The 20114-nt window shown below is 35.9% G+C and overlaps 2 protein-coding genes and 1 long non-coding RNA gene across 5 annotated transcripts; 2 read left to right on the top strand and 1 right to left on the bottom strand.

Annotated features, from left to right (window-relative positions):
* Positions 1-2559: 2559 nt before the first annotated feature.
* Positions 2560-3084, top strand: LOC102668801 (uncharacterized mitochondrial protein AtMg00810-like). Its single transcript, XM_006575824.1, has one exon. The coding sequence runs from the start codon at positions 2560-2562 to the stop codon at positions 3082-3084; it is 525 nt and encodes a 174-aa protein (XP_006575887.1).
* A 3326-nt stretch (positions 3085-6410) lies between these two features.
* Positions 6411-10357, bottom strand: LOC547569 (copper chaperone homolog CCH). 3 transcript variants are annotated; one of them, NM_001251587.2, is made up of 3 exons: positions 10096-10204; positions 8784-8859; positions 6411-6981 (listed from the first exon to the last, which is right to left on the bottom strand). In NM_001251587.2, the coding sequence occupies exons 1-3, from the start codon at positions 10105-10107 to the stop codon at positions 6677-6679; spliced, it is 393 nt and encodes a 130-aa protein (NP_001238516.2). In that variant the 5' UTR covers positions 10108-10204; the 3' UTR covers positions 6411-6676. The 3 variants fall into 3 exon arrangements, with proteins under 3 accessions (NP_001238516.2, XP_025980143.1, XP_040862528.1); XM_026124358.2 differs by lacking the exon at positions 10096-10204 and adding an exon at positions 8363-8462 and having other exon boundaries at positions 6479-6981; positions 8784-8818; XM_041006594.1 differs by lacking the exon at positions 6411-6981 and adding an exon at positions 8357-8462 and having other exon boundaries at positions 10096-10357.
* Positions 10358-12511: 2154 nt separating this feature from the next.
* Positions 12512-19244, top strand: LOC102666150 (uncharacterized). The gene is made up of 5 exons (XR_413152.4): positions 12512-12631; positions 13158-13306; positions 15954-16026; positions 16134-16201; positions 18727-19244. It is a non-coding gene; the product is annotated as an uncharacterized lncRNA (long non-coding RNA).
* The last annotated feature ends 870 nt before the right edge of the window (positions 19245-20114 follow it).

Here is a 20114-nt window from a genome sequence, read left to right on the forward strand (position 1 = left end):
AGCAACTACTACAACTCAACGTAAAGGAAGCAAACTATGCAAATTACAAGAGCCAAAGAGGACGAGGTCGCGGCCAAGATCGTGGACGTGGACGAGGACATGGAGGAGAAGGAAGAGGTGGTTACAACAACCACTCCAACAAATTCAACAATGGAGAAAGAAGTTGGAATCCACAAGTAACAAGAGGTCGTGGAAGAGGAAATTCATGGTCGAGGTATGACAAATCACAAATCAAGTGCTTCAATTGCAACAAGATTGGTCACTACGCATCCGAGTGTAGATTCTCGAAGAAGGTTGAAGAGAAAGCTAACTTTGTAGAAGAAAAAGGCGGAGAAGAAGAAACTTTGCTACTCGCGTGCCAAAACAAATTTGAAGAGAAAAGAAACAAGTGGTACCTCGACACCAGCGCAAGCAACCACATGTGCGGCGATCAAAGCATGTTCGTGGAGATCAATGAAGCGGCAACTGACGATGTCTCATTTGGAGACGACTCAAAGATACCAGTCAAAGGCAAAGGTAAAATTGTCATACGTTTGAAGAATGGGAGTCATCAATTCATATCCAATGTCTACTATGTGCCTAACATGAAGAATAATATTTTGAGCTTGGGACAATTATTAGAGAAAGGCTATGACATCCATTTGAAAAGAACATAGTTTTTTCTTAAGAGATTGTAGACATAACTTGATTGCTAAGGTGCCTATGTCAAAGAATAGAATGTTCCTCTTGAACATTCAAAATGATGTGGCAAAGTGTCTTAATGCTTGCTATACCGACTCTTCGTGGCTATGGCATCTACGATTCGGGCACCTCAACTTTGACGGTCTAGAACGTTTAGCGAAGAAGGAGATGGTGAGAGGCTTGCCAAGCATCAACCACCCAGACCAACTTTGCGAAGGATGTCTAATTGGGAAGCAAATTCGTAAAAGTTTTCCAAAGGAATCAACAACAAAAGCAATAAAGCCGCTAGAGCTCATACACACCGATGTCTGTGGACCAATCAAACCCAATTCATTTGGTAAGAATAAGTACTTTCTCCTCTTTATTGATGATTATTCCAGAAAAACATGGGTTTATTTCTTGAAGGAGAAATCAGAAGTGTTTGAAAACTTTAAGAAGTTCAAAGCCCTCGTGGAGAAAGAAAGTGGTCTTTCCATCAAGGCCATGAGATCTGATCGAGGAGGAGAGTTCACTTCAAATAAGTTCAACAAATATTGCGAAGACCATGGAATCCGTCGCCCACTGACAGTGCCAAGATCGCCACAACAAAATGGAGTAGCAGAGAGAAAGAACCGGACCATACTTAACATGGTGCGAAGCATGCTCAAGAGCAAAAAGATGCCGAAGGAGTTTTGGGCTGAAGCAGTGGCATGTGCAGTTTACCTAACAAACCGTTCCCCAACAAGAAGCGTGCGTGAGAAGACACCATAAGAAGCATGGAGTGGAAGGAAGCCCGGGATCTCTCACCTCAAAGTGTTTGGAAGCATTGCCTATACCCATGTTCCAGACGAAAAGAGGACAAAGCTCGATGATAAAAGTGAGAAGTACGTGTTTGTGGGTTACGACTCAAGATCCAAGGGGTACAAGCTCTATAATCCAAATAGTAGAAAGATCGTCATAAGTCGCGACGTGGAGTTCGACGAAGAAGATTGTTGGGATTGGAGTGTTCAAGAAGATAAGTATGATTTTCTTCCTTATTTTGAAGAAGATGATGAAATTGAACAACCAATCATAGAGGAACATATTACACCACCTGCCTCACCGACACCAAGGCTGGATGAAACAAGTTCAAGTGAGAGGACACCGTGACTAAGAAGCATTGAAGAGATTTATGAGGTAACCAAAAACCTAAACGACATTAGCCTTTTTTGTCTTTTTGGTGATTGTGAGCCTCTAAGCTATCAAGAAGCAGCGGAAAACATAAAGTGGAAAGATGCCATGGACGAAGAAATCAAGACAATCACGAAGAATGATATGTGGGAACTTACTACACTTCCACGAGGACACAAAGCAATTGGAGTAAGATGGGTGTACAAGGCAAAGAAGAATGCTAAAGGAGATGTGGAGAGATACAAAGCAAGATTGGTGGCTAAAGGCTATAGTCAAAGACAAGGAATTGACTATGGTGAGGTATTTGCTCCTGTTGCTCATCTTGAAACTATTAGACTGATAATTTCTTTGGCAGCCCAAAATAAATGGAAGATCTATCAAATGGATGTGAAGTCAGCCTTCTTGAATGGTTTTCTCAAAGAAGAAGTCTATATTGAGCAACCACTGGGCTATGAAGTAAAAGGGCAAGAAGAAAAAGTCTTGAAGTTGAAGAAGGCGTTGTACGATCTCAAGCAAGCACCGAGAGCTTGAAATGTTCAAATCGATAAGTACTTTCAAGACAAGAACTTCATCAAGTGTCCATATAAGCATGCACTCTATATCAAAGCGCAAAGTGGAGATATTTTGATTGTGTGTTTGTATGTAGATGACTTGATCTTTACAGGGAACAATCCAAGCATGTTCGAAGAGTTCAAGAAAGATATGTCAAATTAATTTGAGATGACGGATATGGGGCTCATGGCATATTATCTCGGCATCGAAGTAAAACAAGAAGACAAAGGAATTTTCATCACCCAAGAAGGCTATGCCAAAGAAGTCCTTAAGAAGTTCAAGATGGATGACGCCAATCCAGTTGGCACCCCGATGGAATGTGGCAGCAAGTTGAGCAAGCATGAAAAAGGAGAGAATGTGGATCCAACTCTTTACAAAAGTTTGGTTGGAAGTTTACGTTACTTGACATGTACAAGGCCGGATATTCTCTATGTTGTAGGAGTAGTAAGTCGCTACATGGAAGCTCCAACCACAACTCACTTCAAGGCGGCAAAGAGAATCCTTCGATACATCAAAGGTACAACAAACTTTGGCTTGCACTATTACTCTTCTGACAATTATAACATTGTTGGCTATAGTGATAGCGATTGGAGTGGAGACTTGGATGATAGAAAGAGCACTACTGGTTTTGTGTTCTTTATGGGAGATACTGCTCACTTGGATGTCAAAGAAGCAACCAATAGTCACACTATCAACTTGTGAAGCCGAGTATGCCGCTGCCACATCATGCGTTTGTCATGCAATTTGGCTAAGGAACTTGTTGAAAGAGTTAAAAATGCCACAAGAAGAACCTATGGAAATATGTGTTGACAATAAATCAGCACTCACTTTGGCAAAGAATCCAGTCTTTCATGAAAGAAGTAAGCACATCGACACCCGTTACCACTTCATAAGAGAATGCATTGAGAAGAAGGAGGTAAAGTTGAAGTATGTGATGTCTCAAGATTAAGCGGCCGACATTTTCACAAAGCCACTCAAGTTGGAAACTTTCGTGAAGCTAAGGAGTATGCTTGGAGTCACAAATCAAGTTTAAGGGGGGATGTTGAAATATAAACTTGATTTGGGCCTAAATTAATTATTTGGTTCCTTGGACTTAGTTATTTTGGGCTTAAGTAATTATGGGTCATGTTTCTAGAGAATTCTTGTAGTGTTTGGAGTGTCTAGATATTTCTTATGGTTGTAATATTCTCTAGAATACTCTTTGGATCTCTAGAGTTGAGAACTCTCTAGAATTAGTGTGTCTAGAGTTCTCCTTAGAGTAGTATAAATAGAGATGTAATCCTACACATTTGTATCAAGCAAAAATACAAAGTTCTCTCCTCCATAAAGAATTCTCTTTCCTATCAAGTTTCTATTCAAAGTCTCCAATATTCCTAAACACTTTTCCTAAACATAAAAAGCCTTATTTCCAACAGGGAATCACATTCATCATCTTCTCTATCCATGCACTATCTCTCCAACTTCTTCTCTGTCCACACACAAGGTACCCTCTTTCTGCTTGTTCCGACATTGCTTAGTGAATTTTAGTGATGAATGATTACCTTTTTTGTGATTTAACATCGGTGTCCAACAGGGAAAGCCCAAGATTGGAGGCAACACTTTGAAATTCAACAAAGCATCCAACTCATTCTCTAGTTATTGGGCCCCGTTAAAAATCTTTGCCTCTTACCCCTCACGTTCATAATTCTCTCTTTAGGACCACGTTGGGGATTCTTCATTTTATAGGCCATGGCAAAGGCAGTTATTGGTGCTAATTGGGCATTTCTCAGTAATATTACTAGCCCACTGCAAAGTAGTTTTATCCAAAACACGCAACTGATATATAATGTGTCCTTACTATGGAACTCATACACAAATATGCACTATGACATCAAAATCAAACTTTAACAAAATGAAGAGGTAGAGAGAGCACAATACAAGAGGGAGAGGGAGAAAGAGCAACAAAAAGTGACAAGCGGCACAACAAAGGGAGATTTGAGCACCATACGAGAGAGAAAGGGAGTGTAGCAGCACAATGGAGGGGGAGTGGCAACACAATAGAGTTAGGGTAGATCGGTGCACCAGAGGGAGATGAAGAGCAGCAGTGCAATTGCGTGACAGAGGAAGAGGGTAGATCGAGATCGTGAAAGAGAGGAAGAGAGGAACTGTTAGGGAGCAAAACAATTGGTGGTGGTCGTGAAAGAGAGGGTGAGTAGGTTAAAACATAAACAATAAACTATAAACCCTTTTTTTGTTTCTCAAAAGGGGTCAAAACTGTTTCAAAATGGTGTAAAAAATCAACTTAGACTAATTTTTGCTGAACGCATTTTTGTTTCAAAAATGCATTTTAAAACTGAAAACTAAAAACTGAAAACTGACAACCACCTCAAATGGGGCCTTAGCTTTTAAATGGAAGGTCAGATTTTTTTCTTTTCTTTTTTCTTGTTTCTCATCTTTGTCTTTCTAGATATGTTCTTACTCTTCCCTCTCACTTGCAACTTTCGTCCCTCTCTCACACTATAACGTCCATTGTCACTGTCGCAACATGTTGAAGTCGCCATGGATGGTGACATCTCCACTACTTCAAAGCATGAAGCCCCACTATCTCCAAAGAACCATGATTTGGGGAACAAAATTTCAAATTCAAGAAATAAAAAAATTAGATCGCAAAATTGTTTTAGATCAAATTTAAGCTCTATTGTTGGTCTAACTCAATTATGGATGGATCTAGAGGGTTCTGATTCAATACAAATAGAACTGTAAAAACTCAAAAGAAAGGGATTACGATATGGGGACAGTTTGTTGTTTCCAGATCTAAAAAAGAGTGGTTGCGGTGGTGTCGCTATCATTGGCTGGGAAATGAGAGTCGTAACCACCATTGTCATCATTGCAGTGGTTGCAATTTGCAAATGCGTTGCTATTGTTGGCTTGGAAGGGAGAGTCGTTGCAGTGGTTTCACTAATGTTATTGTTGTCAACCAAGTTGGCTTCTTTAGATGTCGCCGCTATGGTGGTTTTAGTGGTGTCGTCATCATTGGCTTTTGGTGGCAACAATGAGGTTTGTTGTTGCTGGTGGGTGGGGGCATGGTTTACTGATTGTTGTTGGGGGAAGATGGGGACAGGGACAAAGTAGGAAAAAGGAGAAAAAATAAAAGATGAAAAAATCCTGACCTTTGATTAAGTAGTATAAATAGGATATCCAATGATTTATTACTTCTGCACAATACAAAACTTCTTTGACTTGGGCACGCTAGCCATTGTCTATTATCATATATCATTACATGTTAATGTCATAGAGCTAAAAATTCATTCAATGTGAATTTATGTACGTAACATATAGAAAAAAAAAACTAACAAACAATGGGGTGATACCTTTTAATCACATATCACATAATTTGAATAAAAAATAGACAAAATATAACTATAATTTTAATCTATTTATAAATACAATACAAAATATTAATAAAAAATATTACACAAATTTTTAATTTTTCCGACTTGTTTAGTTGAGGATCTTGTGTCATCGCACTTCTAGACTAGGCCTACGACAAGCCTTGAGATTGGTGGAATGAGAGGTGGTGGAGAAACCAACAAACTTGGCCAAAATATTACATTGAATCAACCAAAGAAGAAGAAAGAACAAGAGTTTGTTGGATTTGACCAACTTGTGAGAATTTAGGCAAGTGCCATGCAATTATTTTTTATTTTAAATGATTTTGACCGTTAAAACTGATAGAAATCATGTTTTAGTATATAAATTAATAATCAAATTCTAATGATTAAAAACTATCACAAATTTTAAATTTATTATTTTTCGTTTGGCAAGTACTGATGAGAAAGACTAAAAAGAACAATTTTCGAAAAATAAAGACTAAAAAATATAGATTTGGTGGACCAAAATAATAATAATAACCCCATTTGAGGGACTAAAATCGTACTAAAGCCATAATTTTAATGTTGAGTACCCCAATAATATGTCTCAAAAGCAAAGAAAATTATTCATCAATTGTCATCCTTGAATGCTGCATAAGAAATTCACAAGTCCAAATAAGCGGAAAATAAGCTCTTTCCAATATGATCAAGTTGTGGTAAGAATATAAAAGACTGAACAAAAACAGTAGTAACAAGAGTGACAGGTTCAAATTCTAAATTATAGCACCCATGAAATGTATCTCATGTGAAAAATAGGCCACAAGTTATTGTAGCTTAGATACCAGTAACAACACACCAAATATAATAGCTGACATGCACAAAGCACATGAAATACTATATGAAACAGACCTACTTCCACATAGAAAAATAGAACCACAAATGCCTTAAGCAACAGTTTCAACAACAGTATCTGAAGGCTTGTTTTCAGGCTCAGCTGAATCAACAATTGCAGCTTCTGAAGGCTTGTTTTCAGGCTCAGCTGAGGCAACAGTTGCAGCTTCTGAAGGCTTGTTTTCTGAGGCAACAGGTGCACTTTCTAAAGGCTTGTTTTTAGATTGTGGTGCTTCATCCACCCAGAATGCAGTCTTCTTCCCAGATTTGGAAACGGCTTGCAGAACTTCATCTGGCTCCACATTTCCTTTCACTGTCACCTTCTGCTCCTTCAGATCAATGTCAAATGACTCAACACCTATAAATATGAACACCGTTATTTTGATATTAACAGTGCAAATAATTTGGAGTATAATTTTTCATTCAGTTAGAGGAAATCGACAAAACAGTTATGGTTAGAGTTGGTGCGGATTTTGCATATGCTAATGCATGTCTCCTTGCTAGGGAAATGATATATGTTTAAATGGCATGCATGCACAATGTCAAAAAATAGAAAGTTGATGCATTTCATAGATGATAATGACAATGTTGGCAGTGAAATGTTCTTGGATAAAGAATTTACAGAGTAATATAGTCAGGGAACATGATCTGTTTAAGAGGAAAATTGAAGTTTCATTGAATTGGATTGTGACTCCATCAGAAACAAACGTCTTCAAAATAGTTAAATCTAATAATGGGCAGTGAGCAAAACTTTTGCTTAGCATTCCATCCTAGAAAATTACAAGGTATTTCCATTATCTTTGTTGTGTTGTGTCACACAATACTTGCAAAAATTGAAAGGTTTTGAAAATCTTTCAAACATGTCTCAAACTTCAATCAAATGTTTGATGAAGGTGCAACCAGTTCGATAACTAAGCAAGCATTGCCTGATTCTAAATATCAAAGAAAAAGAAGACCAATGTGAGTTAAGGGTTGCACCTAGTTGGGTCACTGTCTTACACATTGATGAAGATCTGACCAACTTGAAAAATCACTTCCGGAAGTCCAATTTGCAAGACAAGAAGCATCCAGACTGAGTTGATCAATTTTGGTGAACTATTACTGTTGGGCTGATTAGATAAAAATTAAGTCCAACATGTATGACCTTTTATTGTTATTTTAAAGTCTTTTAATTATTATATTAATTATTGAGTCTTGCCTAGATTAGAGTTATTAGTAAGAGTATAAATAGTCTCCTTAAATAACACTTTGTCAAGGAATTTTGGGAAGATTAATGAAATTTGAGAGCTTTTCCTCTGTTCTTGGGTGAAGAGTGTTGGTTCTACTAATAGGTAGGGTCACGCTCCATGTGATAACTTTGGTGCAGGTCGCGTTTAGGGTCAAGTTCCTTTCTTTTCATACGTTTTTTAAAATGATAGTAAGTGTTCTCTTATCAATGTTAGATATTAAAATACATATTGGAAACTATAACCCTTGTACCTACATGCAATTACATAAATTCAAGAAAATCAATGCAAAATCATAAAGAGGGCTTATTCACAATACGCAACAGAAGATCACATATTTTAAGTGGAATGTTAGAATAATACACACAAGTTGAAGCTAAGGTTAGAAATATCAGACCTGCAACTTAAAAAGAAGAAAAATAGAATCATTGATCACCTAAGGATGGCTTACAATGGCGGCTCTACATAGAAGCCGCATCAAATTCAGACCACATTTAATAAGAAGTAACCCACCATAACAGCACTTCACTTGTGCAGGGTATTCTTGATGGTGTCCAAAAGTTAATTGTGAACAAGAAAACCACATAATTATATAATCGCAACCCAACAGGAACTGGCAAGAAGTTTAAGAGAAAAGGATATTAGAAGGAACTTCAGGTGGTTAACATTACAAATGGCATTGCACAGATTTAAAGTAATTTACAAAGGAAATGAATGGAAAAGAACATCAGAATTAACAAAACAGTTTACACATACGTAAAACCAAATACTTCTGGTAATTAAAATGAGAAGCATGCAGCATATTTTGATTGATAAAATTGACAGGGGCAAGACACAACTACAAAAAATTGACTAAGATATTACCTTGCTACAATTACTAGATCATTTTCATTTTGGATCTGATAGTAGAGATAGTTTGCAGGAATAAAAGTACCTTCCATTTTTCCCAAAACCCTGTTCACTGCTCCAGCACACCCTTGACATGACATACCAACTTTGAGGACAACAGTCTGCAACCATAATGGGAAAATTCAGACTGAAGGAGCAGAGAAAAGCATAAATAATCATCTTAACTCCAACAACACCCACATATAAAAGAAATTCATAACTAAAATTTAATATGAACTAGAATCAGTTTTAAAAGGGAAAGAAATGGAAGATGGAGAGGAAGAGGGCAAAGCAGGGAATGAGGCACAAAAGTAGGGACAAGAGATTAATATACTATCATTTGTGAAGTGAGCACAGAAAAAAATGATCTGTTTAGCTGTTGCTGTTAAAATGAGATTCTTATGACCTTCGTGTATCTGATATAAAACTAGATTTTGAAGGTTCAGATATAATAATATAAACAACAGGAACCACCTATCTGGGATCATATTCAAAGACAATAAGAATTAACTGAAAGCCATTCCTTTAAACTAAAACAAAATCACAGCTTAATAGTTATTAATATTAGGGGGCCATACTCAAAGAGTTTTAATAAATAGGGAAGGACCAGCCATTGTTACTTCCTTACTATTAGATTGGAAGTTCACTGGCAATAATTCTGAATTCAATATCAAGCAATCTAAATGGAGCATATCATCGTGAAGAAAAAGCATGAAAGTAGAGGGGAAAAAACATCAGATATGTTATATACAACCGTTCAGGAGTCAGGACAAGATCAGCAACCATTGATAGAGTAACTGAAGATCGATGAAAATAAATGCATATGAACAAAAGAACTGAAACCAATTTCAACTTTAACCCTTCAGAACTGAAAGCATGTACTGATCTGCAACTTCTTAGAAGGATTGGTATGAGCAGATGTTGAACTTTCTCTAATAAGCTAATTGAAACTCAAAATTGCAAACCCAATAATTACTAATACTTCATTTTAGAATTCTCAACCAAAAAACACAAAAAGCTTTGAAATGAAATCCTATTTTTCTAGAATTAAATTTTATGGGCAATCATATTTCAAACAAAAGATTCCAGCTTTACCTATATGCAGAAATAAATTCACTTTCCTACCCAATCCTAAAAGTTAAATTAGTAATTATTATAAAAAAAAAAGTACCAAGAAAATCCTAATATCTCAATCAACTTAGAAGCTCATCAAGTTCAGCACATACACCTAGAACAAAGAACCATATCAAGCAAAAAAAACAAAATAAAAAAAAGCACCCAGAATGACAATGATCAAGCACAAGAAAACTGAGTGAAGTGCAAAAGGCAAGAATAAAAGGAGGAATTGGGTTGAGGACCTGAGAAGACATGGTTATGTGTATGGAAGAAAGTGAAGAAACAAAGAAGGAATAAAAATATATTCAAAACTGGGTGGCAATGGAATATAGAGAGAGGGTTGTGGTGAATGCTGAAAGGGTGTGTAAGAGTGGTGTCTTTATAGCCAAACCACCCATTGTGAGAGTGCGTGTGGTGCAAGACAGAACAGTAGGATTCCGCAAAGAAGGCAATTTGGTGGGCCACTGTAGATTGGTATTTATTATTCATTTTCTTGTTTACGTTTGATTTTCATTCTTGGTTCAAATTAAACGTTTTATCAAGATTTTTGTTATTATTTTAATTTGCCTAGCTAACGTTTTCTTTTTTTCCTTTATCCTAATGTGCTCCACATATAATGTATCGTATAAAAAGAATTTAGGATAAATTATTCTCTAGATAGCTTCTTATATTTTTATTTATTTTTTAATAGACTTTAATAATTTAAAGGTGTATATGAGAGTGATGGATTAAAAGAGATAATAGATTAGAAAAATACCTAAAAACATTTTTGTTGGAGAAAATTCTTAAAGATGTTGTCATTGAAGAATAGTTTCTAAAATTATTATTTTTAAAACACCTATTTTAATATATATAAAGTGAGGATTGTAAGTTTTTATTTAAAAAATAATAGAAATATAAGGACTAAAATATAATCTAACGAAAAAGTAATTTACGTGAAAATCTTTCTTCTCACGTACGATGGCAACGTTTTTCCGGTACAACTTTTGAGAGATAATGCTTAGATCGAAATATAAAAGCTTTGGAGTGCGCCTAATGGATAACAACGAATGTAGCGTTAATAGATTCAACTTTTTATTTTTATTGGTAAAAGGTGGGAGAGGCACCTTCAATTCACAGGAATACAAGGACATGTTTGGATTACAGTTTCCAAATTTAAGTTTAAGTTAAACTTAAGTTTACAAACTAAATTTGCAAGAATATCCTAATAGTTGTTTTTCCCAAATTGAGTGTTGAGGCAAAATTTTAAACTCAAAATTTGGATTGCAGTTTGCAAAAATATTCTAATAGTTGTGTCTCCCTAAGTAAGTTTTCAGGCTAAATTTTAACTTTAAACATATTTTTAGAGAGAAATTAAACATAATGTTAAACTCATTTTTCTCTTCAAATTGAGTTTAAAACTCCCCATCTGTAAACCAAACATAGACTTACTCAACTGCGCCAGAGCAATACGAGAATTCTTTGAAGAAAGTTGTCCACTAAGTGGCATAAGAAAAAGTCGAATCCAGATTTATAAATTTTCACCACTTGTAATCCACGTTACAGATTAAACTTTATTTAATGGTTATTGTTTGCTTCAATTTTTGTTGTTTTATTTATTTATTTATTTTTAACTTAGGATATTCTGATCGAGAACTAATAATTAATCTTTTAAGGTATTAAGATATATTTAAGAGACAAACTTGTCTTAATAAATATTTTTTCATATAGACATGTTTAAAAATTGAATTCATAATTGTACTTGCACATGACACTTAGGTAATTTTCTCCCTTATTGTTGAATCCTTCTTGTTAATCTTGGTCGTGGTCTTCTTTCAATAGGACACTCAAACGCGCGTTTACGTTAGTGGCGTTCTATATATTGTAATGGAGGAATAATAAAATGAACAGCATTTTTAACTTGAAATTCTAATCTTTTATATACACATGTTCATAAATCATAGGGTCTATGGGCCTTATCTTTCGATTAAGAGAATGTTGATCCTAGATGATCTTATAGCAATGCTAAGATGATGATTAGATTAAGATAATGCCAAATTTCTTTGTTAATCCTTAGGTTAGGGTGGGATCAAAATATACTCAAATGCTCAATAATATATTATTGGTCAAGTTATTTTTATGATTTAATTGAGGAGTTTTCGGTTACACATGATTATATGTTTAAGGGATAAAATTATATTATATTATATTGATATGATTATATTATTTACAATCAATAGAAATGTGTCTAAGTTAGTTACTTTTATAGAAAACCTTTGAAACTTGCATGCGTTTATTTTTTAGGATATTTGCTTATATTGGACGTATTCGTCTTCATGATTCTACACATAAATCTTAGTGTCCTTATTTTATTGATTGTTTATATAATTTCAGATCAAATAAAAGTGTTTATCGCCTTTTACACTGGATGCTTTTGCATGCCATAATGTGAAGAGGGCTTCGCCATTCATCAAACGCTGTCCCCTCCCTTCAGTGGAATTCAATCCTTAAAGCAGAATTATGACGTACAAGAAATATATTAGCAATTTAGCAGGACCAACCACTTTATTTTTTAAAGCAAAAATGGGTTGTACTTGACAATTGAATTCCAATTCCAAACGGAATAGTGTAGTACAAAGTGCGAATCTATTCCAGTACTATCTTCACATTAAAAACAGTACACAAGTTAATGATGAGAGAGAGGGGTAGGTGCTTTTTCTGATACCGAGGAGGACATAAGCCCAAACAAACGAAACTACAATTTAACTTCACGAGTAGGGGTTCATGCAACAAAATCAGGTAAAGTGGACAAAACACTACTGAGAAAATAGGTTTTAACTCTTATATTGGTTATCATATGCTGTGGTATTTTTGAAATAAAATTTTATTATTAATATTAATTTTAAAAAAATTGATATTAACTGAATGATTTTAATCCGTTATTTAAAAATTAATGTTGTTTAAGAACTCACAACATCAATTTTTAAAAAATGAATATTAACATAATGATTTTAATATGATTTAGTAGATGATTATAAATGAGCAGATAACACACTCAGCTCTTGAATCACATCCAGCATGGTTAGTCTATGGTCTGGAAGTTCAAGAGTATGCTGTATTGCAAGCTTTGAAAGTGTTGCTGCTTCAGATTTAGAATATCTTCCCTTAAGATTTGAGTCAACAGATTCATCAAATCTGAAAGACTCAACTGTTGTCCGTATTGAACTGCCTATTGTCGTATTGCTAGATAGAACTTGAAGAATGATTACTCCAAATGCATATATGTCACTTTTCTCAGTAAAGTGTCCTGTGGTGATGTATTCAGGAGCTAAGTATCCCATTGCAGCACTAACTTTTTGAGCCGAGAAAAGAACATCATCTGCAACAAGCTTAGGTAGTCCTGCATCCATGATCAATGGGTTAAATTGATGGTCTAGGAGAACATTTTCCACTGAAATATTCTGGTGAACTATTGTAGGTTTGCTTTCTTCTTTTCTATGAAGATATCCAATGCCTTGTCATAAATGAATACCAAATATCAAACAACAAAAGAAGCAGATATTATCTACAATTATAAATATTTTTTTGGCAAAATTGTACTTTTGGTCCCCCACTTTAATTCCAATTTCACATTTGGTCCCCCGGTAATTTATTTCACGAATTAGGTCCTTATTTTATAAAAAAGTACAATGTTAGTCTCCCGACATCACAATTGGACGTTGACCGTTAGGCAGTAACGTTGACTGTCACGTGTAACGTCTAATAGACACCTAAAAAGGTTCACAATTTTTACCTTGTGTGTTTTTTACCCCAACCCGCTTCCCCACTTTTCTCTCCGTAAATTTGTGCTGGATTTAGTGGAAAAAAGGCCTCTTACCCTTATGCTTTTGATATCATCAATCTTATCCTATGCATTGTACAACCCTGTTCTCACTGAAGAGGCAGAAAAGTTGGATATCCCATTCCAATTCAACCCTATGCTCAGCAAGTTTGAAAATCTTGATTTCTACAAACTTCGCGTTAAAAATGGGGAGGCACGGGCAATAAGCTCTATCCTGCAGTTGCACTCCCTTTTGGCCTTGGATGAAGATGCCTCACGGAGAAAATCGTCTCTTTTGTCAAAAAACTCAAATGCAATTCACCTGTAGAAAGGCCTCTTTGTGAACCATAACACATTGAGAGATTTGCTAAATCCCTGTGTTTCGTACTCTAGATTCGTGCCAGAATTGGAGGATGCCAAGGACAAGATCATGAAGCTCTTAGAAGATTAAGTCCTCCGGACTCTTTCAAATCTGGAGAGAGTGTAAACAACGTACCGCATTGAGCCCGGCGAAGAGCGTGTTGAGATTTAGCGACGACTCGAGGAGCGTGTGGAGGGGGATCGTGGCGATGAAGCCCAGGTCGAAGGGCGGCACCATGAGGAGCGTGTACTCCATGGCCATGAAGAAGAGAAGCCCTAATGCGAACAAGCATGACATCCAATGGTGCGTCGCCACATGGATTGCGTCCGCCATGGTCCATTTCATGAACGACATGCCGCAGGAGTGCTTGGAAGAGGATGGCTTTGCCATGGCTCCGTTTGCTACCTTCATGCCGTTAGCACCGTCGACAGGAGTTGCAGGGTCGAGGGCACACTAGCGGTGGGGGGTGGAGAGGGTGGGGCCGAAGGACCAAGTTTTGGGGAGGGGGTGGAAGATCAAGGGGCGAGGGAGGGCCGGGGAGAGGTTGTGGGTGGTGGCAGCGAGGAGGACGAGGTGGTTAGCGGCGGAGACGGACAGGACGGAGAGGCTGCAGGAGAGGAAAGAGGGGTGGCGACGGAGGAGAAGGTGGTGGAGGGGTAGGTGGGGAGGGAGGGGGAGCCACATGGTAGAGATAGGGTCGAAGGTGTGAAACTGGATGGTGGAGGAGGAGTGGGAGTGGGAGAGAATGGCATGGCTATGGTGGAGATGGGGTTGTGGTGGTGGTGAAAGAAGAAGAAGAATTTTTGTGAACGTAAAAAAATTTTACTAGATGGGTAAAAAAATCCATATAGTTTCAAGTGCCTATCAGACGTTGACACGTGGTAGTCAATGTCACTGACTAATAGTCAACGTCTAATAGTGACATCGAGGGACTAACATTGCACTTTTTTACAAAATAAATAACCCAATTCGTGAATTAAATTATCGGGGAACCAAATGCAAAATTGGAGTTAATGTGGGGGACCAAAAGTGCAATTTAGCCTTATTTTTGTGTGTTCAATAGTAACATTGAAGTTAAAACCTACAACTTCATGCATACTATCAAAGCCCCTCAACACTAGGCCAGCCCTACAATTATAAATATTCGATGCAGCATGTCATTCAGTTTTCCTGAACTTCTGATCTATTAGACAGTCTCAATTATTTGAATAATTACATTGTAATTATTAGTCTCCTCCAATGAATGTCAGTGTTGCAAAATGATTATTGCTGCAAAAATATTTTTTTTTTAAATTCTGTATTTATCGATTAGTTCTCTCCTCTGTCTGTTGGAAATGAAAAGATGGGAACACTAATAGTACATTTCATTTGAAGCACTATCAATACAGAAACTATTCTTTTTGCATCTTTTTCCCAAAACAGAGCAAAGTATCTAAATTGTAGGCTGGTGATGAATTTCCCAACATCAATCCACGTTTTGCCTAAAACACTAGTATGGACTGATAGAATAACTATAGAGCACATTACATTAAGGTAGAACTAAATGCAACATCACTTCAGTGACTATAGAGCATGCTTGTGCCACTTGTCATGATTGAAACGGAGGAAATATTAACTAAATTCATGCCTTTGATAAGGGTACTCATTATTTGTTTTCGCTTTTTAGGTCAGCAATGAGCCACACACATCTCAATTCTTTATCTAGAAAAATGTACTATGTTGGACTGTTGGTATTACTTATATGTTTTCACAAAGCTGTTATATATACAAACTATTTTTAATTATTTATTGGTGTGTGTTTAACTAGTATAGCATACTGCATCGAGATGCATGGCCTTATGCCATATATTCATTCACAAAGTTGTTATATATACAAACTGTTTTTACTATAAATGCATTTACCACTAATAATTTGGAGATCGTGCTTTCCTTCCTTTCAGAAGGAGAGAAGACACAAGAATTTTTATCTGTTGTTGCCTCTTCACATAATCCCCGTGCCATCTTAAATTTCAGGTATGGATATATATCACATCATTTTTACGCCCTTAGACGAAGGGTGAAGGTTGAATTGTCTTCTTCAAATTGTTTCGTTGATGTTGTTTTACTCTTTCCGACTGTAGAGTTTTGCTCAAGGAAACCTTTGTTGTGAGCCTGTTGAGGAACTCGTGACTAGTGTTAATTCTTTAAGGTTGGTGCCTGTGAATTTTTCCTTAGAGTCTGATGTAATGCTTTTCAAAAATGCTAAAGGCACGTATCCTAAATTTTTGCTTGTATTCTTGGTTGGACCTCAATGTGTGTAATAGAACAATAATTGGATTTTAAAATATTTGAAACGAATAGTGACAAATTAACCTAAATTTTTAGGATGAACCACCTTATGTACAAATAGTCAGACTTATTTATTGGTTTCATGTTGACTTTAAAATTGTATATTAATGGAAAAACAACTCATGCATTATGCTTAATCCCTGGGTAAAACGATGTTAAGATTAAAAATGTTGATGAGCTACTACCAACACCGAGCTCATAACCCTTATATTTAAAAAGTCAGGTCATAAAATCCCTTTGACAATATTCACAAGAGAGAGCTTTGAGAACTACAACACAAAAGCTTAGATTTATAAACCCCACCCTAGAATCCCATAGTTCCAATGTGGGACTCAAGTCCTATACCTTGCTATTCGATCCTAATACTCAATAATCAAAACACATTTACCATGACAAATCTTTCTTAAATCTTGACCAAAAATAATGTTGACGCTTTTGTGTATGGTACAAGTTTGAAATTACTTGATAAAATATGTGTATGGTATGATTATTAATTTTAATGTATTTGTTCGTTATATTAATGGTTGTTGTTTTATATACAACTTATGTTCATAATAAGTGAACCTTAGTTTCTTGTTTAAGATTCAATACAATGATTAATACAGACAATTTTGATTAATCATTGTAGTGAATCTTGAATTGTTCGTTTGGATAGTTTGGGAAGACTATTTTTTTATAGTAGATTCATACGTATAGGTTAACTTTTTTTAAAAAAAAATGATGAAATTTCGGTATAGTGCAATTTGCTTTGTTCTATGGGTGCATACTTGATTGTGGTGAAATTCATGCCACCATTTTCATGTCGTGTACTTGGAGATCAATGCGAAATATTGTTAGAATTTTGTCAAATATAAGTAAAGAGACTTAACCTATACATATGAATCTACTATAAAAAATGTTTTCCTAAATGGGATAGGGCCACACCTTTAATGAAAAAAGTGAGGTTTTCATGCATGAAACTTTTTAGTATCAAAGAGTTATTAGATGGATTGAAGTTGGACGAATGCAAGTCACATGAACCCTGCGTGTGAGGAAGGGGTTGAACAGTTCTTGGAATTTGCCTTGGAAAGAACTCGACTATATGAGGATGGAAAATATTTGTGTCCTTGTATTAACTGTTTGAATGGGAGATGACAAGTAGTAGATGACATATGGGAACATTTTCTGTGTGATGGGATTAAGAAGAATTATACAACATGGATATGGCATGGTGAATTGACAGACATGCAAATAAGATCCCAAACTAAACTGGTTGATGTAGAAGTGGGAGTTAGATTAGAGGATATGATTTGTGATCTTAGACAAGATTCTTTTCAGCAAGCACATGCCTCTATGTATGATATATTGGAAAGTGATTCGAATAAGCCTTTGTATCCGAGGTGCAAGAAGTCATTGACACTATTGTTAGTGGTATTAAGTTTGGTTAATGTGAAGGAAAAATATGGGTGGAGTGACAAAAGCTTCACTTTATTGCTTAAGGTAATGCAGGGTATACTTCCAGAAGAAAACAAGTTGCCAAAAAGTTACTATGAGGTGAAGAAGATACTATGTCCGATGGATATGGAATATTAGAAGATTCATGCATGCCTTAATGATTGCATACTGTACAGAAATGGGTTTGAAGATATGCATAAATGCCTCAGGTGTGGGGAATCATGGTACAAAGTGAAGGATGATGATGATTGTAGTAGTGATGAAAGCACAAAGAAAGGCCTCCTAACGAAGGTGTGAGGAATGAATCCCTTTGGCAGTTTAAGCACTAAGCATGGTTCATGGTCTAATTTACTAGTAATTTACAACTTGCCTCCCTGGTTGTGCATGAAGCAAAAATACATGATGTTTGTCTTTGATGATATCAGGGCCAAGACAACCAGGAAATGACATCGATGTTTATCTAAATCCCTTAATTGAAGACTTGAGAAAGTTGTGGGACGAGGGGGTTGACGTGTTTGATGGGAATCAAAATGAGACATTCAAGTTGTGTGCAATGGTATTTTGTATCATTAATAACTTTCCAACATATGGAAATTTGAGTGGAAACAATGTTAAGGACCATCATGCATTCCCTATCTATGAAGAAGACATAAGCTACGTACAACTGAAACATGGAAAAAAACAGTGTACACTCAACATCGATGTTTTCTGAAACCTTATCACCCTTACCAGTGATTGAAAAAAGCTTTTAATGGAAGTCAAGAGCATGAAATTGCGCCAATACCCTAATAAGTGCCAAATTTAAATTGTTTTTGGGATTAAATTGTTAGCACTTATCCTTTGATTGTAATAGTTTTCTTATAAACAACCCTTAAATCTAGTTGTTTATATATATTTCACATTTACTAATATTGTTGTTTAAATATGAAAGATTCATCCATGATTTTGTAGGTTTTGATGGTTGTTTGTTAGATCCAGAAACAAAGCTAAAAGGAAGGGGAAAATGATCTTTTAATGAAGGTTTTTGACCCTAAATTTGCCCAGACTAGCATCTAGCTTGCTTGGGCAAAAGAGAAAACTTTAGCCCTAAGCAAGTCACTCGCCTGGGTGAGCTGATACCTTCAGCCCTAAGCAAGCAGCTCGCCTAGGTGAGCTCCAACTCGTTTGGGCAAGTTTCCCTTGCACTAGATGGCTTTTTCTATAAATAGCCATGTAGGTGAAGAGAAGAACCAGAGAAAAATGTAGAAAAAGAAGAAGAATAAGAGAAAAAGTGGAACCGAGGCACTGCAGAGTTGTGACCGTGGATCACTTCCTTCGTCATTTCTCTTGTTAGTCTTGTACTCTGCACAATGATCGATTAGTTTCTCTAAAGGATTGGATGTAATCTTTGTACCCTATGTATCTCTTTTGATATTATATATGTATTAATCTTTTCTACTCATTATTGGTAATTTCATTCTACTCGTAATGCTTGATTCTATTTGATCACTAGTGTCATGAAATTGGATTTTAAGTGAGACTGGAAAGTAATCTTACAATTTGAACCAAATGATTTTACTCTTTACGTTACGTTGCTAGGAATAGAGTATAACGTTTTGATTGCAAAAAGCACGAGAATATAATTGTAATGCTGGGATATTTATTGTGTATGCGAGGGATCAATATTTAGTAAATATTCTTAGGTTCCAAGTGCGAGGAATCGACTAGGGATAACTATGTGTGCATCAGTAATGTTAGAAAATGATTTATACATGTTAATCTTATTAGGATACTAAGGGTATGAATGATGAAATCCAATGCTATGTTTTCTTGAATTAATTTAAATCATTTTCGCAATTTCTATATTTCCGACGCATTGAATTCCATTATATCCGTATTTCTGTTATTTCCATTATTTTTGTAAATCCATTATTTTTACTTTTCTTTTACTTTAAGTTGTCTATAGCTAATCAAACCAAAACCAAAGACATTTGATTTAATTTATACATAACTATTAAACTGATAACCTTTATCTGAATGAATTAAGTAAACTCAAGTCCCTGTGGAGATGAACTCTTTTGTAGATGTGAAACCTACAACGAAAATTGGTAAGCTTGCCAAAAGTCTTAACATACCCTTAATTGGTCAGCAGGTTATTAAGCGAGTTAAGGACATCAATACTATATTTGAAAACACCAAGAAGAAGTTGAAAAGTAAAACCTGCATATGCAAGAAGAGGTCAATATTCTTTGATTTTTTGTATTGGTCCAACCTTGATGTTAGACATTGTATTGATGTTATGCATGTTGAGAAAAAATGTGTGTGATAATGTCATTGACACGCTTCTTAACATTTAAGGA

The sequence above is a fragment of the Glycine max genome, chromosome 2 (assembly GCF_000004515.6).
Source record: "Glycine max cultivar Williams 82 chromosome 2, Glycine_max_v4.0, whole genome shotgun sequence".
NCBI lineage: Eukaryota > Viridiplantae > Streptophyta > Magnoliopsida > Fabales > Fabaceae > Glycine > Glycine max.

Coding starts and splice junctions, on each gene's coding strand:
- LOC102668801 (XM_006575824.1), top strand. CDS start 2,560: ATGGGGCTCATGGCATATTATCTCGGCATCGAAGTAAAACAAGAAGAC.
- LOC547569 (NM_001251587.2), bottom strand. Junction 6,982..8,783: donor GGTTTTGGGAAAAATGGAAG/GTACTTTTATTC, acceptor TCATATTTATAG/GTGTTGAGTCATTTGACATT.